A 27,858-nucleotide genomic window follows, 5' to 3' on the forward strand; every position below is an offset into this window, starting at 1 on the left:
TTTGCGGCTTTGGCCTCGGGTCCGAGGAAGGTCGGGAATGGGACCGGGACGGCTTATCTCGGCGGCTGCGCGCGCTGACCTCTCTCTAGGGGAAGAGATAAGGCGCCTCGCCCAGCGGCGGGGGATTAGCTCAAATGGTAGAGCGCTCGCTTAGCATGCGAGAGGTAGCGGGATCGATGCCCGCATCCTCCAGTTTTTCCCGGCCTCGTTTTTCTTTCGATTCTCACTTAGCTCCGAACTTTGCTCCAAGTCAGCCACAGGGCGAGTGAGGGGCGAGGCGAGCCTGAAGGTACGGCCCCGTGAGACCCCCGGACGGGGTGCGGGTGCTGGGAGCTTATCCTTCCAGCGCTAAAAGTTTCCACCCACTTGCTTTGGGAAGTTCAGGAAACTGGTTCCCTCTCACGCCTAAGTGGAGACGACTTGCAGCAGCATCTTGCCATTCCTATTGCTTTGTGATTTCCGACTGATGGCTGCACTTCCAGGGCTCCGTCCAGGACTAAGCTGCGGGTAGTTAGAATAGCAGCTGACAGATGGAAAATAAACACCAACAAAAAAACGGAGAGCTTGGAAAAGTGCGCTGACTGCTGCCGACTGGGGCTGAGCCGCGGGAGCCAGGACTTCGGCTCCATCTCGGCCGCGTGCGTGGAGTGGATGCCGGCTCCGGGCGTCGGAGCAGGAGGCAGGGAGGCGCCAGGCGCAGAAGGGCCCCAAACCAGGCTCGGTGGCGGAGGGGAGCCCCGGCGCCTCCTCCTGGGAGACGACTGCGGAGAGTCGGAGAGAGGGCAGCTCTAAGGGAATGAACTGGAGGACAGTTATGTATAGGGCTGTCCCTGAGTGTGGTCTGTGTTGTTAAACAAAGACAAGGCGAAAACACACATACCCTCGCTGAAAGGCTCAGAGATGGAGCAGAGCACACACAAAGGCTTTTCTGGCAATAAGTTCTTCTTATCCTAATTTTTTAGATTACAGCCACAAAAAAGCTGTTGGAACCATGCTGCAGTTCTAAACACAAACATAAATCTTCTAGACAAAGGCAGAAATCATATCTTCTTCGAGGATTACAATTAATAATGGGTGATTCTTTTATTCAATGTCCATTTTAGGGTTCTAGGCAACCTGTCCATTTTTGTTACCAATGTACAACCTGTTGTATTTTATTAGTATATCTTTCATTTTTTAGGACAGCCTCTGTTTTCATCTCATTTTATTCTTTTCAATAAAGTCTTTCAATGGAATGCATAGTGATTCACTTAAAATACACCCTCATCGTTTGGGGGGAAACAAATTACAAAGTGGGATAAAGAATCCTTTTATTGGATGATATGTCCCAAATTTGGGGATTATGGATGTTCTAGCTGGCTGACAGGAGGAGCTGGCAGTGAAACTATAAATGACTAAAAGAACAAGAAATGAGTAATTCAAAAAGATGAGAAGGAATTCACCCCAAATCCAAGTGGAGAACACATGTTTAGGGCAGATGAGTGAGCAAGAACTCACACAAGGTCTCAGGATCAGCAGCGCACGTGTGGAATGGAATTCATGACCGAGTGGGATTTATTCCAAGAATATGAGTGGTTCGAAATTCCAAAATCAACATTAATTCATCATAGTAAACAGACTAAAGAAGAAAACCCACATGATCATTTCAGTAGATGCTGGAAAGTAGTTGACAAAATTCAACATCCATTCCTGATTTTTAAAACTGTCAGCAGACTTGGAAGGGAAGGGAGCTTCTTCAATCTGATAAAGGGCATCAATGAAAAACAACTAACATCATACTTAACAGTATGAACGCTTTCCTCCTGAGATCAGGAACAAAGCAAGGATGTCCATTCTGGGGTTTCTAGCAAGTGCAATAAGGCAAGAAAAATAAAGTAGAAGACCTCTAGATTGGAAAGGAAAAAATAAAACCATCTCTATTTACAGATATCTCATTTTTAAAAACATTGATTACATGTTGAAACGATAATAGTTTATATGTTTGGGGGTTCAATAAAATATATTAATGAAATTAATTCCATTTGTTTCTGATTTTCAATGTGGCTACTAAAAATTTAAAATTATATATATGGCTCATATATGTCACTCACATCTTATTTCTATCAGACAGTTAGGCCAGAGAGATAGGTGAGGGCCAGATCGGGCCTTAGAGACCAGAGTGAAGATTAATATCTTTATCCTAGAGGTAATATGACCATTAATGGGATTTCAGTAGGGACTGACACATGAGAAATAGATTGCAGCAGGCAAGAGTGAATTCAGAGAAATCAATTAGGAGTCTGGGGTGGAGGGGAGGTAGGGGGATTGTGTATGCTGAGGACGGAGTCAAGGAGGGCCTGGAGCCAAAGTAAGGAGTTCAGACATAACCACTGGGAAGGCCTTAGCTAAGATATCTGCTACTTGTTGGTACTATCACTGTTCATTCCTGGCGTGTGAATTATGCCAAGGAATATTCAGAGGAAAGTACAATATGTTAGTTTTCAAACATCTTCTCAGAGATATTTATGATGAAGTAAAATTTATAAAAAACATTTAGAAAAGGAGTAATTATCAAGATGAAAACAAGCTTTCAGCCAGAAGTTTATAAACTATTTAATGAAAGAAATGCCACAGTATTGGCTCCTGTTAAGTACTTTTCAAGGTAGTTCATTTCTCTTTAATTTTAGCTTTTATAAATTTTTTTCACTAAAAACTTAAAAACCACATATCCAAATTGCCCATTGTCAGATAAACAGCTAAACTGAAAGGACTGACAATGTAGACAAAAGTAAAATGTGAAGTGTTTTCTAGATGTCATGAGTCGAGTCCTTGTTGTAGGAAATTCTTCCTGTTTTCTCTTCCACCAGGGCTGCACACTCTCTGCCCTCACTGCTTTGCTTCAAACTGCATCTATTTTTTACTTCCCTTTAGCTCTATCTGACCATAAGTCCTCTGTTTTGTTTGATGAATTACTCAGGTTCTTAGGGACCCATCTTTCTTCCTCTCACTTACCTGGGAGATTAGGAAACTGCTTAAGGAGCTTCAGCTTCTAAATGTCTAAACATACACCTGCCCCGGTCTGGTGGGACTCAGGCATGAGGGGCAATCGGGGCTTCCGACTAATTGCCCCCATTTGGCTTCAACCCCCTATCCTAGTGTGGGGAAGGGTGGGGTAGGAAAAGGGGAGGAAGCCGTGTACCACTGATGCAGAGTCCGGGGTACCTTCAGGAGACTAAGCGGGTGTTCATGTCTCTGTGGGGGCCCAGGTCCAGTCCAAATCCCAGCGACGTGGAGCTGACTTTAATTCTGATTCAGTCCCAGAATTCTGCTTGTCCCTCAGGCTGTGCGAATGATTTAGGAGTGGACTAAAATTTTGTGGTTCCTCCCTAGAGCCGAGTGCTACTCCCACGTGCCGTTCTCAACTCGCACGCCCGCCCTATAGATGGCTGGTTTCTGAGGGTGGTGAGGTTGGAGGAATGGAGAAAAGCAGGTGAGGAGGAAAGGAAATTATTACCCATCAGTTTTGCTCATATTCCTATGGGATTCTTGCTAGTTTCCCGTGTAGCCTCCAGGGGCAATTCTAAGAAAAAGTAAAAGGCAGAGAGCAAGAAGGAACAGAGGGGAAAAAGAGGAGAGGGCAGGGATCAACTCTACATCAGATAATGAAATTAGGGATTTCCACTGTTAAAATTAATACTGTTTCAGGGAGGGGGTACTTCCCTACAGATTCTGCTAAATTAGGTTATGAAGTACACTCACTTGTCGATAAAAGAACTGAAATCCAGCTAGGTGAGGTCAGTTCCCTGAGACCACAAAGCGAGGTGGACATCAGAGCTGAACAGGACATCCTGACTCACTGTGCAGCTTCTCACCACATCGTGGCTCATTGCTCCGAGACAGGGCATCTGAGTCAGCTCTGTGAGCCCTACTTTCCTAGTCAACCCGGAGTCCATTTCCTCCTTTCCTTACCCACTGCCATCGCCCGATGCCAGGGCTTTGTGACCTGTCACCTAGGCCACTGGCAACAACCTGCCATCTGGTCTTTAGCCAGGTCACTGTCAGTCTTATCTGTCCCAACCACCACTGTGAAATTAATCTAGCCAACGCACAGTTCTCATGGAAAGGTCCCTGTGAGAAACTTTTAACAAGCTCCTGTTGTTTAATTTATTGAGTGCTAAAAACTCTTCAGCCCGGTGTACATGGCCTGCCAATGAGCCAGCGCTATGCTCTGCACTCCAGCCCAAAGCACCACACCCTCGGAGCATTCCCAGAGCTCCTGTGCTCACTGTCTTTGCTTCTGTGTCTTCTAGGAAGCCCCACCTGTGACACATCTAACAAAGTTCCTCAGTGGATCAATTCAAATGGTACCCCACCCATGAAGCCCTCCTAATTCCTCCATCTCTGAAGTTCTGTAGGTCTTTATAACATGGTGTTTTGTACTACGGTTCTGTATATGCATGTCTCATCTCTACTGTTAGACTGAGCTCCTTGAGGACAATGACCTGTGTCTAGTTTGTCTTTCCAATCCCCAGAGGCCAGCACAATGGAAACACATGATAAACACGCAAAGAATGTTTTTTTGAAAGAATGAATTCCTCTTATAAGGACAGACTCTGCTACAATGTGTATCATTAGTTTAAGTGTTCTTCTTTAGGTTGCAAAATCTTTTCCAGTAGAAATTTTCTTTTATTGTGCTCAGACCTTGATAAACAAAATTAACTGCCCAGGCTAACAGAACTGAATTAATGCAGTAAAAAGATTTCACCAATTCCCTTCTTCACTGTAGTTGCTAAATAGATATTGAAAGGAATAACAAAATTCTCCAAAGATCCCTGAAATGTTTATGAATATATATAACTTATTATTAGTTAATAGAGCTTTTTAGATTCTCAATAAGCTCTCAGTACACACAACACTAAGACCACACATAACCAGTCACACCCGCCTAGTCTCTCCCTGTAATTAAGTGCACACCAGGTATATGTTAACAGTCTCGAGGGACTGACCTCACCTAGCTGGATTTCATTGTTTGAGGTTTTTAAAATCAGGGAGAAATGAAGCTGCACATTCATCACATAAAAAAATAGACATGTATTTCTTTTCCATTTTAAATTTGATTTAAAAATTTATAATAAAATATATATTAATGAAACAGTTGTTGCACAAAATTTTGGCAAATATCAGAATTGATATTTATGACTCAGGAGCAGACCAAGAATATCAGAAACCACCAGGGAAACTAGCATTTAAAAAATCAACTTGGACTACGAGGCAAATGCAAAAGGGTGTAAGTATCTCAGACCAGATAAGAAACAGGTATGGAAGCAGGACTTCATTTTTGTTTCGGTTGACAATGGCTTGATATCTGCCACCTGTCATATGTCAAAATGAGTTAATGGTCTGCCACCCCATGAGCCAATTACTACCTCACTGCTGATAGCTGTTGCAAACTGTTTTAACCTTTTAAAGATTGTCCGATTTTCTTTGTATTTTAGGGTGTGTAGGGGTGGGAGTGGGGATACAGGATGACAGAAGGTTAAGGAAGAGGGTAAGCAATGTAAAACAGAAAAGAGCATATGAGAGTTTTATTCTACAGCCTTTTTAAAAAATTGAGTCATCCACTGGTATTTGAATTTTTCTTTTACTTTGTAGACACTTTTATAGTGAAAAGGTTTGAAATCAGTTTTTAAGTTAGAATGTTTCCCATACCACCCCCTTGGCAAAGATGAAATATTTAACAGCGAGCAAGTCTTTTCAATGATGGCCCTTGTGAAGCCAGGATACTGATTTTCAAGACACGTTTTATTTTCACCTAAGATGATGTGATCATGCTCCTGGGGTAACTTGCTTTCTAAACTCTCAAGACAGAAATGGCATTCATTATACAGCCAGCCTCCTGCCTGGGCTGCATTCGCCGGGCCCTGGAGAAACCCGTCACCGTGTCCTTACCAAAGCCTCACAGAGGGCAGGGCTCGGTGACTGCTCCGCACGCACATTCGCATTTGTTGTTGACAGCTGTCTGCTTTGACCTCCTTCTCACAGCCGTCTAAGTGGGGTTTGTAATCCAACTTCCCACTCACTCTTTTCACTCCCGAGGTAGGAATGCTGGCTCCTGTTCTCCGTCACCTGTCAGAATCTGTCCTCCTGTCACTGGCTTATATGGACAAGTCAGCCTTCTGTCACGTGACCCCAGCTGCTAAAAACAGCTCTGGCTCCCACTCGGAACCAGGGCCAGAAACAATGTCCTCCACGGAAAGAAACATGAAGGACACTTGATCACACAATCCTTGGAATTACTTCCAGGAAACACTTGTAGAGACCATTCGGAGCACCCTTTCCCTGGCAGTGCGCACGCCGACGGCTAGGAGATGAGCGCATCTTTGAATTATAAGTCTTTCTCCAAAGAGCAGCAGACCATGGACAACTTGGAGAAGCAGCTCATCTGTCCCATCTGCTTGGAGATGTTCACAAAGCCTGTGGTCATTCTCCCCTGTCAGCATAACCTGTGTAGGAAATGCGCCAGTGATATCTTCCAGGTAGGTTTATTTGGAATGTAGGGGCGGAAAAGATTCCTCTGAATCCAGTGCTTAACTTTGAGGTGAATCCCTTTAGAAAACTTTAAAAGGCTACATTCATTTTCAAGAAAAACAAACAAAATTTTAATGATTTGCTTTGTACTTTGCTGTTAGCCTCCTCTTATTCTCAAATCTAATTTTATTTCAATAATAAGAATCATATTTGTTTTTTTTTTTAATGGAATCTGTTTCAAAATTGTAAATGAATTACTATCCAAGACATTAATGTTGGAGTTTCTGGCTGGAAATTTTGGTTATGAAAACCTTGGATGGAAAATCACCTCACATTGGAAATGGTACATTGCAGTCGACTGTGGCTGAGCATTGAGCCTGTGTTTTAGGATCACTTGCTGATAAGGCCTTAAGGGATTATCTTATGGCAAGCGTAAAGTAGAAGTTGATGTTGTTTGTAGTAACAGAGAGTGAGGAGAAGTCTCTGAAAAGCTACCGTGGCATTACTCAATTCCTCTTTTCTTGCTTGGCAAGAACAGGCCTCTAACCCGTACTTGCCCACAAGAGGAGGCACCACCGTGGCATCAGGGGGCCGATTCCGCTGTCCATCCTGTAGGCATGAAGTGGTTTTGGATAGACATGGGATATATGGACTTCAGAGGAACCTGCTGGTGGAAAACATCATTGACATCTACAAGCAGGAGTCCACCAGGTATGGTTCTTACATGTATCAAACCCATTGGAAGCTTGTTTTTGTTTATTTGTTTGGTTGTTTTAATGGGTCACTACACTGAATGCTTTTTCAGCCATTGGAGGCCAATTGTTTTATAGCAAAATGTTTTTCCAAGTCAGTCTTTTCCAGTGGGAGTGAGAGTTGCTCATGGGAGGAGAGAAGGGAGATGGTGACCATGCTTTTGTATCAATTTAAGAATGAAGTAACTCAACACTAATCCAGTCCAGATGGTGACACTGAAAGAGGCATAATGCTGCCCCACCCCAAGCCTTTTATTATATACAGTGTAGGCATTTCTGCACTTCACAGGACCTCTGTAGCTCCAGATTCTACATAAGAAAAATATAGTATAAAACTTTATAGAAAGTTACAGAAATGGAATCTTCCATAATAGTCCATTTCTAGTTCAGACAGTCTCACCTTAAAGTCATCTAGATGATAACAATGAAAACAAAATTCTCTAACATGTCATGATATTGACTCTGGAAGTCGCAAAGCAAGGCATAGCCCTGGTCTTTAGCAACTTAAAGTTTAGAGACACGGGGGGAAAAAATAACATGGAGTTCAGGTTATGTCTCCCTATCTCTAGATTGTATTTACCGTGAACTATTAGCATTTACCTGTTGATTGACTGATATGCAGTATATACATCCAATCATTTAAAAAAAAAAGGGGGGGGGCTTCTTCCTCTTCGAATCACATTAGCTATAAAGTTCCTTTCTAGAGACAACACTGTGAGAGTTCATTCCTAGAAGGCATGGTGTGAAGGGCCCTCTTTCAGTTGTATACAGTCAGGCAGGTCCATAAAGCTTGGTAGCAATATTAAGACCATCTAGAAATGACCTCATTGTGATTCTTATTAGAAGACATGTATTTATGGAACATCTGCATTGCTCCGAGAGCCTTGCACTCTTAGAAAGAGAGCTGCTTTATAAATCTAACATATAATTACTGTAATCACTATAGCTATTAGTTTCTGCTTATGATTCAAAATTAAATTAGATAGCACCAGGATAAAGACGGAACTGGGGCAGAAGATGATTGCTGATGACATTGCAGATACAGAGTCTACTGTTTCCCTTGAGTCGAAAGTCTCTTGAGAAGGAAAGTACTATTGTTGCTGTTGCTTGGATTCATTAGTTTAAAATGCAAATTCACATGCTGTCTCTTTAAAAAAATTAACTAGCAATCAGTAATCAACCAGTTACAAAGGGAGTTTATATAACAACTGATTCAGTGCCGAGTACAGTGCCTTGCACAGAGTAGTGGTTCCGTAAGTGCCAGCTGATTAAGCAACACCACAAACCTTCCTACATGCTCTAGTTATTGCAGTAATTTTCTGTTTTGCTACTTGCCACAGTGAGAGCTTGAAACATGTGAAATAACAATAATTGTTATGAAATCCAGAGAAGAGGAGATGTTAAAACCTGTAGCGTGAGTAAAACTGTAAGACACATTAGTACCTATAAAGTCTGTGTGGTGCATGTTCCAAAAATAGTGCCAAGTGAGAAAATTGTATAAAAGCCATGAAGCAAATGTCCAACAATGAAGCTCATACTTGAGTGTGCTAGGGGTGTTTCTGTGATTATCAAATTCTTCTTATGCTTTTGTTTCGTGAACTTGAGACTTGCCTTTGGAACATTTTTACTTGGTAACAAAACCACATGCTGCACAAAGGGCTCAGGCAAATGTTTGGGCATAAACCCAGTTGTTCCCTAGAGGCTGGCAGCCTTACCAGCCCAGGATACTGGGCCTCAGGGTATATTAAGGTGACCCTGGAATAACCTGGGATATACAGAGTGCGATGAACCCAGCTCTGACCCACAGTCATTGGGGTTGGGGGTAGAAAGGGAGAAGCTGGTGAACTTTGACCTCCTACAGAAAGGCTAGAGATTGTAGATCTGGACAAAACCTGGCCTTCTTATCTAGAGTTCTGCACAGTGCTGAACTAGCCACAGTTTGGGGGCAATGACAAGAGAAGGAACTAATTTCACTGCTTTTAGTAATGAACATAATCATTAACTTTAAAATACAGTAAGTCAAACTAACACGTGCTGAGTGTGTCTCAACCACTGTTCAGGGTGCTTTACACATGCATCATGAGCAAATTCTTGAATTCTCACAATAATCCTGGGAGGTTGTGACTATTATTATTATTATTATTATTATTATTATCATTATTACCTTATTTAAAGTTTTTAATATTTTACTCACAGTAATTCATATATATAATTTTAAACATTCAAATAGTACTGCAAGGTCACTTATTTTAGTGGGATTTCAACAGGAAACAAATAAATGCATGTGTTTATTTAAATTCTGCCATATTTAATTAGAAGACCCTTAGTCCAATTTTTAGCTTTGAGTAAAAGCTGAGCCTGAAAGAGGTTAAGTAACTTGCCTAAGGCCACACGGTTACCACATGGAGAAGGTGAGCTGAAATTAAGCTTTAAGATCAGTTTGACTCTAAAGCTACTGCCTGAAATGCCTCTTCAAGACCAGATGCCCACCCTTCAGGAAACTCTAGGATGGTCCCAGCAATCTCAGAGACCAGAGAGAGCATCCTACAGACTCTCTGAGTATAGCCTGCACTGAATGGCTAGAGCCACTGCCAGCATTTGGCACTGAGCCCTGAACCACAACTGTGAGCTTGGCCATCCTCACATCATGAAAGGGCATTTACATCTTTATTCTACATGCCACATTTTTTTCCAAGGCTATTATATCTTTTAGGTTGTCTAAAGGTTGTCATTATATACTCATTTATAAATGGGGATTGCCTCTGGGCCCGTGTTGCCACCTAAACAAGAAAAACCTAACAAAAAACATGGGACGTAGTTCTCAGTCTATTGCATTATGAAAAATAAATAATCTCAATAAAAAACTAAACATAGAGCCTATGGCTATTTCCATGTCTTCAGCATTTGCATATACTGAATATACCCAAGTTCTATAACGTGTCTGTGGTCAGAGCTGTTGACATCAGAACAGCACAAGGGACTCAGGCTGCCCTCAGGAAATGCCTGGGAGAGATGAGCTGCAGTAGCATTGCCTGTGCCAAGTTCCAGTGAATGTGCTCCAGACGCTTGCTCAACATTTACTATGAGGTAGAAACACAGGAGAGGGAAAGTTTTAGAGGTGGAAAAGCCTTTGATCAAACAAAGACCAAATCACCACTCCCAGTCTCACAATCCCCAGCAGGCTTTGTCATTTATCAATGGAGCCTTTAGGCTGTTGTCTGGTCTCCTTGCCATTCATGAGTGCCAAGCGGCCCCAGCCTTTCCCTGTATTTCACATGCCTTTTCCAGATGAGTCATGTTAGAGCACAGGAGTACTATCCATTAATCTGGCAAATTCTCTTTCAATTCTCACTCATTTATTCAACAAGTATTTACTGAGCACCCACTCTATGCAAGACATTGTTCTGAGCACTGGGGACCCAGCAAAAAAGAATTCAGACCATAGCTTCTGCCCTCATAGAACTTACATTCTGGTGGAAAAAACAGATAGTCCTCAGAGGGGTGATACATTTTCTCAGTTGTGGAATTTATTTTCCTCAGTTAGCTTCTAGGCAGATGGCAGAAATCAAGTCAGGAGGTCACAGACTTCATAGAAAACATATTGGTACAAGACCAGGCAAAAATTCCTTTTAAAAAAAATCAGATTCTGAAATCTGGAAGCTGGCAGTCCATGCAATTTCCTTACCAGACCCAGGGCTTCTCCCAGTCTCAAGCACTCAACTTCAACCTAGTGACAGATGTAAATCAGCACATTCACTGCCTTCCTCTGAGTTCTAGGTCTGCAGCTACATTTTACCACACATCAATATTAGTGGTTTTCAAACATTTTAAATTCATGTCTCACATAGGAAGTATGTTTTGCTTTGTGATCTAGTGACCTATACATACATGGACGGTTGTAGATATATAGATATGCATGAAATATATACTTTTGTTTCAGGTCTATATTGATACATATATACACAAATATGTATGTACATATATATATGTACAACTGAAACAAAAGTTTCACATATCAATACTTATCCTTACTATATACAGTTCACAGTATTGGCTATTCTATTTTATTTTAACAATGCTAGTCATGACCCCCTAAATTGACATCATGGCCCATAAAAACCTGCAGTTTTTAAAAAGGTAGATCTTTATAACAACTAAACAAAAAATTCAGTTCCAAATCTGAGATGCTTCTAAACAACCACGTGTTTGACAAGGTTTTGGATTTGTATTTAAAATTTTCAAGTACCTATTAACAGCCTCAGTCTTTAGATAAGATATATAAAAAAGTCCAGATTTTTGGGCGAGTCAGCTACACCCATACCTCCAGAGAGAGCATAAAGCACCACAACTTGGTATAATTTTGATCTTGATCATAACACCTAAGCCATGCTGAAGATTAGCGGAATACACAGGGTGCTATCATGCACCGTGAACTTGGGCTGCTACGGGGGATTCCACAGCAAACAAGTTCTCCCTTAAGTCACAATGGCTTTCACTACTCCTTGGTTTCTTTACTGCTTGCTCACCATCTCACTAGCACATAATTAATAATTCTCCATTGTTACCTGCTGTAGCTCGAAAAAGTTTTGGTTGGTGCTGACCTGTTGGGAAAACGAACACTTGGGGATTATCTGTGAGAATTGCACTTCCAAGGTCCACCATGCCCCAGAACAGCATTTTGTATTTTTCTTATTGCCTCTTCAGTATAATTCTTCACATTCACTGAGCACATACTACCCACTCCTAACCACTGCCAAGTCCTCAGGAAGTTACCTACATTTAACTTTCTGGGTTAATGGCAGGAGTTCTCTTGAGAAACTAGTGGGCTGTGGAATCTGTGCTGGAGCACGCTCCTAACTTAACCCACGAGCCCAGTGTTAACTTTCAGGAATTCGCTAGCTGGCTTTTGAACTTTCAATAACTTGAAATCTGACATGCTGGGGATACTCAACACCATGGAAATTGGCAAATGCTACAGCTCAGTCTCCACCACCCCGCCCCCACCCCAGGCTGGTTGTCAGAGATTTGTCAGCACATTACTGCTAAGTTGTAGGGAACCTGAATTTGGAGGACTCTGGGAGTCCTCTGGAGTGGGGCTGCTGTTGAGTACAGGGTCTAGCTGGCCTTTGCAATGCTGAGCGCCCATCTCGGGGCTGCCCCAGTGGGAGCTGACACATTTACCTGCCACTTCCTCCCAGGCCTGAAAAGAAGTCCGACCAGCCCAGGTGCGAGGAGCACGAAGAGGAGCGCATCAACATCTACTGTCTCAACTGCGAGGTGCCCACCTGCTCCCTGTGCAAGATCTTCGGGGCACACAAGGACTGCCAGGTGGCTCCTCTCACTCACGTGTTCCAGAGGCAGAAGGTAACAGTCCCTCCCCCCTCCCCACGGCCTCCTCCAAGCGCCCCTGTGATTGGCTCCCTGCTGCTGAAGGGGACTCGGGGCCTTGAGCCTGGAAGGGCGCTGGGTCCAGTGGGAAGCGTGGCTGTGCGCGCGTGGCCGTGGCCGTGGCCCTGCGCTTGATTCTCTGGAGGGTGCTGCGAAGCCAGAAAGGGAAGGGATGCCGAGGTGGGGGCGGGTGTGTCAAGAAGGGGATTGGAGGGGAAGGGTGGCTGTTTTTTCGCCCTTTGGAGGTTGCTGGAGATGAGCAGTGTTATGGGACTCTGAGCTCAGACTACAGATAAGAAAAGGAGAGCTTTTTACTCCATGTCTCCCTTACTTCCGTTGGGGGAGAGAGACAATGAATGGCGTTTCGTTAAAGAACAATTTAAAACATTGCTTGCGCTGGCCCTCAAGGGTGCTAGGTGAAACCTGCTTCCTAACCTTTTACCCTGGGCCAGCGGATGAAAGCCCTCCTCTGTGCCCCTACCCCTGGGCCTCAGGCTCACTGCCCTCATTCTGACCAAACGCAGCATCTCCCCAGCTTATCACTCACCTGCCAGTATGGTGTCACCCACAGACAAGTAGGAACCTATCCTTTTGATCCAAATAAACATGGAATCATGTGCTCACGTAGGTGTAGCCACTCTAGGAACCTAGAATTCGAGCAGCTCCACATCTCCACTTCTTTCTGTTAGAATCATAGATTCCACATTTGGTCAGTGTGTTTTACCAAGGATCAGAGTTGGCATCAAATTTGGAAGCCAAACTTTTGGGCAATACCAGTTCCCACCAGTGCGTACTAACTGTTAAAGAAGCAGGATTTAATAAGACAATTATAGTATTTATTTTCCAGTCCACTTATGATTTATCTTTCCTTTCACCCCCGCCCCCAAGTCTTAGTGTGTTAGAACTGAATAGTGGGATGGACAGAAGGACAGATGGCAGGGCTTCTACCCTCCTCCTGTTTGGCCAAAGCAGCTTCACTCTTGTCCATTTCTTCCATTTGAAGAAGGGGTTCTACAGCTTTAAATTGTTTTACAACCACTGCTCTCATAATTAATGTGTGAGAAAATCAGATTACATGTCTTGCCCAGTGTCATAGAGAAGTTAAAGGCAGAACTGAGCCAAGCAGGTAGGTCTCTTAATTCTCCATTCTGTGTTCCCTGCTGCTCCTTAGGCCAGCCTTGGGAAGGGAGTAAATACAAATTCCTCTTCAGATCGAGAGTCTGAGAGTAATTTCCCCTAGAACCACTTGAATGTTAGTAGTTTCAAGTTTGTAGTGACAGTTTAGTACATGAGTATGTGCACACATAGCACTAGAAGGTGCATAATAAGTAATACTGAATAAGTATAAGAAAATAAGTATAAGTGAATAAATGATGACTATTTACTATATGCATTTCCCTAGTAAAACTGATCCTCAGCTGCACTTGGCAAACCACTTATTTTGGGTTCCTGATGTCACATATTGGCCTTCATTCAATTTACAAGCAATACTTAGAATTCTTTAGCTTGAATGTGCTATTCTCTATCTGTGACCTATAATTTAGCATTCTTAATGATTTTAGCAGGTCACAGTCTGTTAAGAATTTGATAAAAAATATGAAACCTCTTTCCACACAGATGCATTTCTGTACTCATCCATACAGAATTTTACTTACAAGATTAGGAGGTTCACGGACCCGAGCCTCTCTGTTTCTCTTTAGTGTTTTATGGATTCTAGGTTAAGAACCCATGAGGACAATACTATGATTAATCCACAATTGGTGCTGACTAGAAAACCCCTAAGATTTTGCACCCCTCTTTTCTGTCCATAGTCTGAGCTCAGTGATGGCATTGCTGTCCTTGTGGGAAGCAATGATCGAGTCCAGGGAGTGATCAGCCAGCTGGAGGACACCTGTAAAACCATTGAGGTAAGTAAAACTCTATAGGAGTGTAAACCAAGCCTGAAACTCCTGGGGTGTGGCCTCCTCAACACCACACTAGAAATCCCCATTTCAACATTTCAATCTCTCCTCATAGAATGACCTCCTTCTTGGTGTGTCTCTAAAATATTCACCTCCTGGTATAGGACAAGAAGTTACCACACGAGTCAACAAGGCAGATTTTCCATATTTACTAGGGTTTTGTTACATGAGTTGTCCTTTCTCGGTCAACCCATTTTGAAAGATTAAATACAAGAAAAATATTTCCCAGTAATGAAAATGAATGTTGTCAGCCTTTATAGCACAACTTCTTTGTGGAAATCTGAATGGTCTTAAGAAATGCTAGTTGGTGCATTAGGAATTCACGTGCAGGTGTGAGCTGCATATCTGTGCTCTGACGGCAGGGCTGCAAAAGGCCGGAGGGAGACAGCGATCTGCCTGCCCGTGCTTAGAGAATATGTCAATAACTGGGAGCTCATGGAGGCCTGAGTTCTGGTTTGTTCAACTCAGTTTGCCCTCTGCCTGGCCCAATACCTGACACATAATAAATGCTCAATGAAAACTTTATGAACAAATGGATGAATGGCTAGCTATTTAGCTCACGCTTAGGTTTGGCATGTAAAAAACATAGGGAATCCACTTTTTCTCAAGATCAAGCATAAACTGTATAATTGCTGAAGGCAAAATGCTGGAACCTAAAAAGGTTTAGCTCTATAGCAGGTATCTTTTCAAGACTTGAAGATTCACAGACTAGTTAAGCCATGCTGCAAAGAGGCAGGTGTAAGACACCTGGGTCTCTGGCCCTGTGCTCTGGAGCCATTATTCCTCCCTCCCTGCTCGAAGTTTGGGGGTAATTTATTTTTTAATTGAACTTCAGGTGCAGAGAGTTGAGGCACTGTACTGCTCAGTTCATGGCTTATTGTCTTCATATCTGTGGGCAAGAGCCCTCTTGTTATCTATTTATTTCCTTTTATCCCCATTTCCCACTCCTGTTCTCTTCTCTGTAAATAACCACTCTAACATGCTTGATGTTCCATTCACCTGTATTCTTATAAAATTTGTACTGTTTTAAATGCATGTGTTTTAATTTTATAAATGGCACTGTGTTGTAATTCTCATTATGCTTCTTAATTTTTTAAAAACTAAGCATTGTGCTTTTAAGATCCAGTCATATGTACATTCAATCTTTCAGTTTTCTCCTCTGTAGAAGTGGGGTAATCATAGTACCTACTTTATAGTTACTATGAGGAATTAAATAAGCATAAGTGAAATGCTTAGCACAGTGCTTGTCATAAGGTGAGTGCCCGATAAATGCCTTCATCTTATTATTTATCATTAGAAAGACACATTCTATCAAAAGCCAAAGGCCAGCTTCTAGATGATGACTTCAAGACCTTGGCCATAATCATCTCATCTCATTTTATTTTATTATTATTATTTTTAAAAAATATATCTTTATTGATTTCAGAGAGAGGAAAGGAGAGGGAGAGAGAGAGAGATAGAAACATAAATGATGAGAGTCATTGATCAAGCCCACAACCGGGTATGTGCCCTGACCGGGAATCGAACCCCGATCGCCTGGATCCTAGGTCGACGCTCAACTGCTGAGCCACACCAGGCAGGGCATCATCTCATTTTAGATTCACACATCATGAAAGTCAATCTCCTCTCTTCTCCGCACTCATATTCCTATGATAAATCTGGGGTCCATTTATAGAAGAAAAGTTTTCTCTTGGTGAAAAGCCCAAAGAGATTCCAAAGTGGACGATACAAACTTTTTTCTTTTTACTTATTTACAGTAAAGGCCAAGTACAACTCAAACATTAAGCCATGAATCAGCACTCCAGTGTGGTACCACATGAGTCTTGAGTGTATAAATAGGAGCGTGTTGCTTGTGGGCCAGTGAGGTAATCTCTATACTCGTCTCTGGTCAGGCCTTCATCAGAGATCTCTATCGTGGGAATGGCCTTTCTGTGAGGGGCTTTTAGGCAAGGAAATATATGCAGGAGAAAAGTCCTGTGAGTTGCAGTTGGCTTTGAGCAAAGCCAGTGTCAGAGGACACTGAGAGGGTGCGGAGAGGTTTGACAACCAGTTTTGTTTTTGGAGGCTCAGGGGTGCAATAGGAAGCAGCTGTTTTTATTTCCACTGAGAACAAGACTAGAAGGAACATGTCTGAAGTTACATCAGCAGAAGAGATTTAATGCAGATGTCAGGAAGAACTTCCTGGCAGTGACCATCAGGATTATTATCTCTATAATTATAGATAAAAATGTTCGCTAAACATGGCACACTTTTATAAGTACTTTCATAGGTTACTAGAGGAGGGTGTGTGATTGTCGCTTGCAAGGCTTCAAGATGAGACTGCAAATCGGCAGGAGTCTTAAATCTGCCCATTCCTTTTACCTGTTTATTTCATTTCTGTCTCTGCTTACCACCTGCCTGGAAACATTTTCAGAGAAGCCTGTGGTGGCTGCTGACCAGGGGGTGGGGAGCTGTTGTTAAAGAATTCTCTTTTCTGATTGGTGAGGAACCCCTGAGGGACGGGAAATGGAGTAGCCCCTGGAGTGGGCTCTATCCTTCCCTAATTACTACACCTCTCCCCATGAGGGGCCTGACACCTGCCCTTTGGTCAAGTGTCCATTCCCTACACATGTCTAATTTTGTCCTTAATCATGCAATGTCTTGCAGAGCTGGCCTGGGCAGGCACCTGGCCCAGGACTGGCCTTGGGGAGCTGCTGAGTTTAGGGGAAATCACGCTGTGGTCTCCTTGCTGTCCTTTAAAAATAATGTATCCATTCGAGGTGAGTTCACGTTGATGATGAGAGTGGCACTGAGAAGGACTGGTCACAAAAGGGCAGTCTGAACTGTGTGAGAAAGGGAGTGGCATTTTCCCTGTTGCTGTGGTCTGGTGGCGGATGAAGGAACCTCCAGTTCTTCTAGCCATCCTAGCTGGTGTGGCTCAGCCTGGGGCATTCCCTGAGCTCTGGATTGCAGGGCAGTGGAGGGCCTTCTGGGCTGTTCTAGCCGAGCCCAGCATGGTCTGGGGCTATGCTCACCTTTCCAGGCCCCGAGATGCTCTGGACAGGCTGGGACTGAGGAGGGGGGCTGCTGGTGGGAGTGGAGAAGTGTACTTCCAGAGCTCTCTGCTCCCAGAAAAATGTGCTTGACTTTCATTCTTCAACCCTAGAAAATGTAGCCTCCCTCTTATAGTCTTTGTAAATGGCACTTATCCTATGTCACTGAACCCCAAGAGAGCAGACTATTAATATTGGCCCTCCCGAGGCAGGTGGCAGGCAGGCTAGAAATAATCCTGTTTTATATGGATGCCTGTCTAGGGGAAACAGCTACAAATTGAATGATAAGTATTTGATTTTGTGCATTTGCAATATGTGAAAATGTCAACTTTAATACAATTCTGCAATGATTTTGCAATAAGAACAAATCTGCTGTATTTCCAAACCAAACAGTGGTATACCCAAACAGCTTTGAAACACTGTCCATGCAGTTTCAAATATTAAGTATGATTATAATAAGAATCATGTTAATAAGCATGCCGTAATTTTTAAGGCAGTATTTAAATGGAAATATGTGCTTAAAAGAACAGATTTCAGAGTTTGGATTTTATTTTATTTATTTTGGGGGGAAGGACAACACTGGTTAAAATTATACAGGTTTCAGGTACACAATTCTACAGCACATCATCCATACACTATATTAGGCTCACCACCCTAAGTCAAGTATCCATCCATCACCATTTTCCCTCCTTCATGTCAGCAATGACCTCCCTTCACCCATCTCCCCCTGGCAATTACCACACATCTGTGTCCATAAGTTATTTCTTTTTTTTCTTTTTGTTCAATCCCTCCACCCTCCCAACCCCACGCCACCCCCAGACAGCTGTGAGCCTGCTTTTATCTATGAGTCTGTCTCTATTTTGCTTAGTTCATTTTGTTCATTTGATTCCACATATGAGTGAAATCATATGGTTCTTGTCTTTCTCTAATTGGTTCATTTCACTTAGCATAATGCTCTCCAGGTCCATCCATGCTGTCTCAAAGAGTAAGATTTTCTTTTATTACGACCGAGTAGTATTCCATTGTGTAAATGTACCATAGATTTTTTTATCCACTCATTTACTGATGAGCACTTGGGCTGCTTCCATATCTTGGCTATTGTAAATAATACTGCAATGAACATAGGGGTGCATATCAGAGTTTGAATTTTAGCACTGTCACTAAATTATATGACCCTAGGAAAGTTACTTTGGCTCTGTCCCTTTACTTCCTTAACAATACAGCAGGGATAGTAATACCTTCTTTAGTGTTGTTGTGATGATTAAATTGGAGTAAGAAGCATATGCCAGGGGCGCAATAAATGTCACCTTGTGTCATCCTTAAAGTTGTCTTAGAAAGAGCACATTTATTCTAATGTTAACGGTCATTTAAACCACTGGAGCATCTGTAGCATCTTTTAAATGGGGTCAGAATAAACATGTCCGAGTCTTGGTTAATTATGATGGCAGGGTGAAGCAATTCACTGCAGAGGGAAAATTTGAGAATGAATGGAAGGCTCTACCTTTATCTAAGAGGCTTTGTGGTAACTTGAAATGCTGGTAACCAACGGAGGCTGAGCCTCTTCCAGGAAACATCCTGACTACCCACAGCAGAGTGAATTAAACAACTGCTCAGCTTGCCGTGGTCTTGTGGCTTTTACTGAACCATAAAATTCGAGTCAGGATGGGCTCACCTGGCCCTCAGCCTTCAGGGAGTTTGCTCGAGGAGCTTCTACATGATCAGGACTAATCTGGAAACCCCCTAATGCCAAGAACCCCAGCAGTAAGCTTTAGAATTTCCATAAATTATAACATAATTATTTTTCTAACATGAAGTGTGTGACAACACGATATGGTAGGAAAAAAGCAGGAGTCTGGAAGTCTCGAGGCTCAAGGCCATTGATAGAGTTGTTCCACTGAGCACAGCACAGGGGCTGGCTGGCTGGAGAGGGGTTGAACTCCAGCCCATGTGCCTGCAGGGACAGCGTCTTTCTAATGTCTCTGTCTCTTTTCTAGTGCAGCCTGGCAGAGAGCTGGGCTCTCCTTCTAGTCTGCACTCATGGGACTTCTTCCAAGTACTTGTAATGGGCCTTTATGAGTGAGGGGATGGGTTTGATTTCCTCGGGAGAACCTTCTTACCTTAATATAGTTCCTTCTTTAGTATTACTAACCTACTGTCTACATTTTTAACCCCTTTTTGGCTTATTGAAGGGAATTTTGAAGTACTGTATTTGGAGTGAAGCCAAGTGGGCACTTGTAGACCCAGAGCTGCAGCTCCGAACAAGTGTGTCTCAAATGGAGAAAAGTGGTAGAGATATGAATAGGCCAGGCAGAGCCAGTTGCTCAGTGACAAGTGGTGGGGCCAAGAGCTTATCTTTAGCTCTATTTTGGTCACAAAGCCACGCTCCTTATATGGTAAGGGCAGTGGTCACAATTGTCGCAGGTTTTTCCTGTCGTGGCCAGGGCACATTGCCAAGCGGGACTGACATTGCAGGGCTAGGACATGTAATTTATATCTTAGTGCTGTAGGTGGCCACTCTGAAACTCGCTGGGAATCAAAGAGGCATTTTACATATAAAGAGGCATTTCATAGCCTGTAGAATATTGGAACTTTAGAGAAAGAAGGGGCCTTAGCAACCACCCAATCCCAACCCTTACTGTACAGATTAAAAAAACAACAACAGCCTGAGGTTAAATGGCTTCCTTAGGGTTGCATAGCTATTTCTTGCTCTTTTTTTTAAGCATTGAAATAAGCAGTTAAATACCCATTTCTTTGGAACAGGACAAAATAGAAACTTTTGAATGGGCACTGACTGTTCCTAGATTCAAGTCATATTTCATTCATTCATTCAATCATTCAAACCGTATTTCTCATGTGAGCATTATCTGCACAAATAATGCTGGGAAAATAGTGATGAATTAGAGAGAAAAGGTTCTGCTTCTCGGGAAGATTTTATTCTAGTAGAGGAGATAGATAATAAAACAAATCAGTAACAAGATCATTTCAGAGCCACTCAAAGTCTAGCCATGAAAAACGGGGTTATGACAGTACTGTGCTGGGCAGGCCACCCATTCTTTTAGAATAAGAGCATCTATTGTCGATTTTTTCGATTAAAAGCTTCTCTTTGCAGTTGTGTGTATTGTTTTATCTTATTTCCACAAAAATATAAAGGTGGTTAAAAATTAGAGTCAGTGAATTTTAACATTTCTATGAAGGCTACAACTAAACAGTGGTTTTTAGATAAACATTATAAGTTACCTACACACTACTAAGAAAGCTTCCAATTACTGCTCGATTTTTTTCTTTTCATCCAAATAGTATGGCATTAGTTAGAAACAAATATTCTGCGTGTCATCATTTTACTATGCCATTATGGGCAGAATAATCTTCCCTTTATAAAATGACTTCTTTTTGTTATAGTGCACCTGTATTGGGTTCTCCCTAGAGATGAGATGAGTCTTATTTTCAGTAAAGAATTGCAGACAACTTTTATTTGGTTCTCCTAAGAAGCCAATAAATACAACTGTCCTGGCAGACCCAGGAGGAAGGTCACATTGCAGTCTGAGGCTCTGCATCAGAATATGCCTGGAGGCCAACACCTAGTGTATTTACAATGGAGGTTACCTCAGTCAGTAAACATGCTCATGCAGGTGTGCATGCACCCAGGCCCCACAGCCCCAACCCCGGGACACGAGAACCACAGACATCCAAAGGAAGAATATGGATAATATTTCAAAAAAATAAACTTGAAAGTTCAAAAAAAAGTTGATTCAATTACTATCCAGTGAAGTGGGGGGAGGGGGAGGTATATGGGCTGGAATTGGGCTTAAAGGTAATGCCTTTTTACTCAAATAAATAAAAATATATGTTAAAAGCAAGGAGAAATCTGTTGAGGTGAGGAAGATTTTGTGGAGAAGCAATAACCATGGTTGCTATCAACTTTGCAGGTCACAGTCATCCCTGAACGTGTGCTGCCTGCAGACATTGTGACAGTGCAGAAGTACACATTTTCCTGGGTTCATTTTTAGGTTACTAGAAAGTCACTGTTGAAAGCATTTCAGGTCCACATTTACAAAGGCACAGTGGATACTGAAATTCAGAGTAATCACTATCTGTAGGGAGGTGGCCTCTAAGAGCATTTTTTTTTCTTTCATAGCATATAATTATTCCCTAATTACCTTGGAGGGCAAGTTGATAAACTGAGGTGTTTGGTATTTACCACCTTTCCCAGCACGTTGAAGGCTTTGTAGCTGAGAAAGACTAAAGGCACCCACATTAGTCCCTTTGTGTTGCTTCTACCTCAGAGGGTATGAAAAAAAATAGAATAATTTCAATTTCATGTAGTAGTTCTCACTTGAATCTGAATTAGATTAAACTGAACATCTTAAGTTACTTTCTAAAGTTTCTAAGTACCAATTGTATAATTCGAAGGAGGAAGCATGTATTTTTCCTATTTCAGAAACAGATTGAGCTCTTACCATATTTTGCATAGAACTAAATTGAAGGCACATGTTAAACAAGAGAAAAAAGAAGTGAGGGTGTGTTTTTTTGGGGTATTAAAAAAATATAATTTTTCTACTGTTCTGAACACTGGAAAGTTATGGTAGGTTTTTAGATTTCATAATGCTTGCTACGTAGCAGCACTTAGTGAATTTTGTTGAAGAAGTGAATTAATGATTATACTTCTGAAACAATTTGAGATTTTTTATCATTAAGAGCCCACTTGCAACATACCAGATTTGTTAAAAGGTGCCTATTCAGTTGATTAGCAGGCCACATAAAATTTTTTTCAAGTTACTTTAAAGTATGTCACAGCCGGGTGTGGTGGGGGTAACAATGACCCAGGAGTTCAAAGACCTTGGCTTCAGGCACCAACAGTAAATGACAGAATCACTTGAGAAGGTGACTTAATTTTAGTACCTAATGAATGAAATGATTGGTTTGGAGCAGTTACTTCTGATAGTTCATGCAGATTCAAAATTCCACAGCTGACTAATTCAAATTAAGGAAAACTGGATCTAAATTAATAAAAACTCACATAGTGCCTACTGTGTACCAAGTAATATAATAACCGCTTTACATAGTATGTAGTCATATAATAATGATAATAATAAAGCATATGCTATGCATGGGGTAGCATTTTCTCAACTGTAAAGTATAAGCAAATGATAGTTGCTATTAAAATGATAGTGATTTTATCAAAATTCAATAAAGTACAAATCATTAAAAAAAGAGAACAGAGACCTGGCTGGTGTGGTTCAGTGGTTAGAGCGTCAGCCTACACACCGAAGGGTTGTGGGTTCGATTCCCAGTCAAGGGTGAGTACCTGGGTTGTGGGTTCACTCTCTGCCCCACACTGGGGCGCCTTCAGGAAGCAACCAGTAGGCAACCAGCCAATGTGTCTCTCTCACATTGATGTTTCTCTCTCTCTCTCTTTCTCTCTCTCTCCCTCTCTCTTTCCTCTTTTCCCCTCCCTCCCTCCCTCCCTTCCATTCTCTCTGAAAAGCAATGGAGAAAATATCCTCAAGTGAGGATTAACAACAACAACAAAAAACAAGATAGAAATAAAATAATACGTGGTGTTCCACTGAAGCCACTAAATAAAAATTATATGGGCCAAATAAGTGATCTAACCTTTGACTTGTGCAAATACACGAGCCATGACACATGACTTCACATAGGTCTCACTGAAAAAAATTTGGCTTTCACAAACTTGAATGTTCTCACACATATTAAATCATATAGGAGGAAACTTTTCTGAAACAAAGACATTCTGCCAGTATCACATATTAATATAATACTCATTATTATAAATCCTTCAAGTGCACAATTTATTTTAGAAAAACAAGCTAGAAACCATTATATGTTCACAGTAAACAGAGCATCTGAACATCAAAGGCATATTTCAGGAATGCAGTGGGCATATGGTAAGCTTAGAACAGAAGGTAAAACAGAGAAAAAGTTTGATTGGGAAGCTACTAACAGGCTCCAGTTCCTAGGCAGCAAAATAGTCTAAATCTCAAGCTAAAGGGCTAGAAATGGATGGAAATTTGGTAAGCCCAGCAATTTCCATGTCTGGACACGCTGTGTGGGCCCTTGTCCTCTTACTACTTTGACAACTGCTGAGATTCCACACATTTCCATCCCCTCCGGTACCTCCTCTACTCCTACTCATCCTTTATGGCCACATTTGGGCATCACTTCCTCTAAAAAGCTTTTCCTGAGCTAACATCACCACTCTGGGTCCTGTTCCCCTCAGATGTCCTCCACCCACACAAAGGGTTGAATTAAGGCTCCACCTCTATGCTTCTATAAAACCTGGTATAAATCCTTAATATATTTCAATTATCCAGCTTACTAAGTTGTGTTACATTACTGGCCCATAGTCTTTCTTGTTCAGTGAACTGTGAGTTCCTTGAGAACAGGAACTATGTTTGATTCATTGTTAAGTCCCCAGAGCCTTGCACAGTGCTTGGCACAAATGGCATGCTTAAGAATTGTTTGTTAAATGAGTGAATGCATGGGTGGATTACAGCAATACTGTTCTTACTATTAAAATGGTCTATAGCATTAGATCTCCTTCATGTATTGTAACTGTTTAGAAATGTGATGAGAATTATTATCCAAAGGAGGCAGTGGAGTGAGGGATGTATTGCTTGCACATTTGTGGAGTATATCTTAATAATTAACAATTTGTTTTAGGTCATCTGAGAATATTAGATATGTTGGGAGGAAATGAAATGTGATTTTAAAAAATCTATTCAGCAGATAAGTATTGAACATCTGCTATCCAAGGTGGTACGTGCCCTAGGCAGACCCAGATTCTATCCCCCAGGAGACTATAGTTTAGATATTTAAGAATCTCATGTAAAGGAAGAAAGTAATATATGAGATCAAAGAGAACAACGTTTACTAAAATGAAAGAACAGGTAATAAGGGTCACACAAGGTCAGAAATGTCAGAGGTAAATTGGCTGGACCCAGGAAGTGCCCACCAGGCAGGAGAGCTAGGTTGGATCATCGTGGCTCAAAACCTGCTCTCACCTATAAAGTCCAGGACCCAGAGACAGTCAGGTCCAAAGAGACAGGCATGCACACACACCAAGCTTACTGGGGCTTGAAAAACCAAAAACGACCAATTACCAGGCAACCGGAAAGTTAATTACGATTTAAACATGACTCAATAAGAGGAGCTGGATTGGTACTGAAAATGCTTTAGTCACACAGTGCAAACGGACAAGGCTGACTTCCCATACAGCTTTTCTCTCCAGGAATCCAAGACCAGATTCAGTGTTTCCCTCTCTTAGACAGTACTGGAGAAATAGGGCACCTGGTGGATACAAGTATATGCCATAAATGAATACTATTATGGAATTTCAGAAGATTAAAAGATGACATTCAGCCATAGAGATCAAGGAAAGTTTCATGGAAGAGGTGGTATTTCAACGTGTCTTTAAGATTGTTTAGCATTTGCAACTGTGAATTGGGGATGAATATTCTAAACAGAGGGAAAACATGAGCAAAGAAAGTGAGTGTTTTATTTTTGTTGGACACAGGCCTGGTATGTGATGGAGAGGAGTGAAATATTGTGGAGGAAGGCTGGGACCAGGTCATGAAGGGGTTTGGAAGCCAGTTGTAAAGTTAAAGTGTTATTCTTTGGGCAATGGCAGTGGTGTGTTAGTTGGCTTGAAGGGGGTATCCCACATGCAAAGGCTACTGGAAGCTTCAGAATCTACACGGGAGGACTGGAACTAGAACAGAGCAGTATAGGCGGGACAGAGAGAGGCTGGAGGTACAATCCAGGAAATACCATAGTTTTTTTCTTACATACACACACGCTCCAAAGCAAAATATAAACCTATAAGCTATATAACCAATATATAATTTAAAACAAAACCTGTCCTAATTTATATGAAATTCTCCATTTATAACGAACAAAAGATTGAAAAATAATTGATTCATTTAGCCAATTTCATTGATTTTGGATTGCTCAAAATCCAAAAAAGTGGGATGTTCAAAGCATCAACACAGTGGGTGTCTATAAGTAAGTGACAGCTGAAGGAAAAAGGAAAAGGGTCCTACATAAGTAAATTTTCTTATCTCCTAAAATGTCCAGGTGATTTTTCCAAATAGACATTCTTTCCAACACTTTCTAACATTAGCTAACCCAACTAACAGGAATGCTGCAAAAAGCAGAAACAGGAACTTTGTGAGAAGTTTGATTACCTGTATGGCATCCTGGAGGAGAGGAAGAATGAGATGACCCAAGTCATTACCCGAACCCAAGGGGAGAAGCTGGAACATGTCCGTGCTCTGATCAAAAAGTATTCTGATCATTTGGAGAATGTATCAAAGTTGGTCGAGTCAGGAATCCAGTTCATGGATGAGCCAGAAATGGCAGTGTTTCTGCAGGTAAGTCTCCTTTTGGCACCAGAGGAAACTAACCAAGCAGGTAGGCGTTGGAGAAGTAGTTGTCATCACATTTTTGTTTTATGTATCTCATTCTGATCTATTTTATCAACTAAAATATAAGTCCATTATGTGCTTATTCTCCAGTTAAAGAATTTTCTGAGCATATATTTAAGGGACCATGACATTGCTTAAATATGAGAGGGTTCTGGTACAAAGAGCAGTTAGTTACGGCATTTAAAACTTAAGCTATGAGATTTTCAGAGTCAACAAAGGAAAGAGTTAAGTCTCAACACAGTCCTTGATGAAAAGAATTTAAATAGGCTTGTCTTTTGTTTGCTTTCACAGAATGCCAAAACCCTGTTACAAAAGTAAGTAATTTTCATTTTATGGGAAAATGCATACTTTTCATTTTTACCCAAGGCTATCAAACCATAAACAGTGACAGAAAGTAGCAATTTGTCTTTGTTGCAGAATTTCTGAAGCATCGAAGGCATTTCAGATGGAGAAAATAGAGCATGGTTATGAGAACATGAACCACTTCACAGTCAACCTCAACAGAGAAGAGAAAATAATCCGCGAAATTGATTTTTACAGAGGTTCGTTGTTCTTGTGACCATTTGGCCAAAATTGCAAGTGTGTGAAAGCCGCAGAGGAGTTCAGTGGGAGGCAAGGTGAATTCAGAATCACTTTCAGAATGGATGGTGACAATTTTACAAGGATTATAATCTAACGTGAAGCTCTATTTCATTACAAAATCATACAGTTTATTTAGCCTTGCATATCAGGGTGCCTATTATGCCATTATTGGGCATTTGACTCTGGGTAATCAAATATTTAATTGATGGTGATGATGAAATCTCAGTTTCATCCCTACACAAAGTGTTAGCCACAGTGATGTAAAATGTCATCAGGTACAAGGTTAAAGATGAGATAAAAATAAAACACAGAAGACACCTGGATAGATATTGTAGCATATCCACTTAATCAAACTTTAGAGGGCAGGAATAGTAGCAAGTCACAGAATAAGTCACCACCTGGAAATAAAACTTAGTCCTTGTGACTAGATGTACTCCATGAGTAATAAACGCATCTTCACCATTTGGCCCAGAAATCCCAACCCTGGAAATTCATCCTGATTAAATCATTGAAAAGACGAAAATAACCTTGGAGCGGACCAGTCTTTGAGGGCCTTGATCAGTCCTAGCCCATCTAGATGATGAGACACCTCAGCTAGAACACTGCTAATGCCATGAAGCTGTATTAGTGTCCACAGACGTAACTTTACAAGCGAATCTTCAGGATGCATCTTTTAAAAAATTACTTAATATCATCTCTCCTTAATATTGTTTGAGGGAATATTAAGATCAATGTGTTAACAAAACAATCATGGCATTAATTGTGGCAAAAGCCAGCATTCACCGAACAAAGGAGGTAAGAAATTAAAATAAGACATGTTTTCTCAGATAAGGAAGAGAGATGCATTTCCATTTGATCCGATGGAGATACATTAGTGACAGTCCTAGCCCTTCAGGAGCCTGTAGCTGGGACTGAGTGTGATAACAATGTGAACTGGCTCTGGGGACAGGGGGCTGGTGTGTGGTGGGGCTGAGGACTGCACATTGTACTGGGGGGAGCAAGGAAGCTGGTGATGATTTGGCCCCCCTCACGTTTGTCCCTTCCACGTTAACTAGAAGCCCAAAGCTCCAGCATGGTGTACTTGGGCCAAAGTCAAGTGCCTGTTAAAGAGGATTCCCCTAGCCCTGGCCATTCATTGTTTTCATGGCTGCAGTGGCAATTGTCATGATTTCAAAATATATTACCTTACCAG

At 41.7% G+C, this 27,858-nt stretch overlaps 1 protein-coding gene across 6 annotated transcripts in view; it reads left to right on the forward strand.

Moving 5' to 3' along the window:
* The first annotated feature begins 6,196 nt into the window (after positions 1 to 6,196).
* Positions 6,197 to 27,858, forward strand: part of TRIM55 (tripartite motif containing 55) — a 40,175-nt gene continuing 18,513 nt past the window's right edge. For all 6 annotated transcript variants that reach the window (XM_081117256.1, XM_081117260.1, XM_081117259.1 and 3 more), the window contains exons 1-7: positions 6,197 to 6,515; positions 7,046 to 7,218; positions 12,458 to 12,623; positions 14,459 to 14,554; positions 25,797 to 26,030; positions 26,376 to 26,398; positions 26,502 to 26,626. In XM_081117256.1, coding sequence (XP_080973382.1) covers positions 6,348 to 6,515; positions 7,046 to 7,218; positions 12,458 to 12,623; positions 14,459 to 14,554; positions 25,797 to 26,030; positions 26,376 to 26,398; positions 26,502 to 26,626 — 985 coding nt within the window. In that variant the 5' untranslated portion in view covers positions 6,197 to 6,347. The remainder of the gene's footprint in view (positions 6,516 to 7,045; positions 7,219 to 12,457; positions 12,624 to 14,458; positions 14,555 to 25,796; positions 26,031 to 26,375; positions 26,399 to 26,501; positions 26,627 to 27,858) is intronic.

The sequence above is a fragment of the Miniopterus schreibersii genome (assembly GCF_964146895.1).
Source record: "Miniopterus schreibersii genome assembly, chromosome: 17".
Classification (NCBI taxonomy): domain Eukaryota; kingdom Metazoa; phylum Chordata; class Mammalia; order Chiroptera; family Miniopteridae; genus Miniopterus; species Miniopterus schreibersii.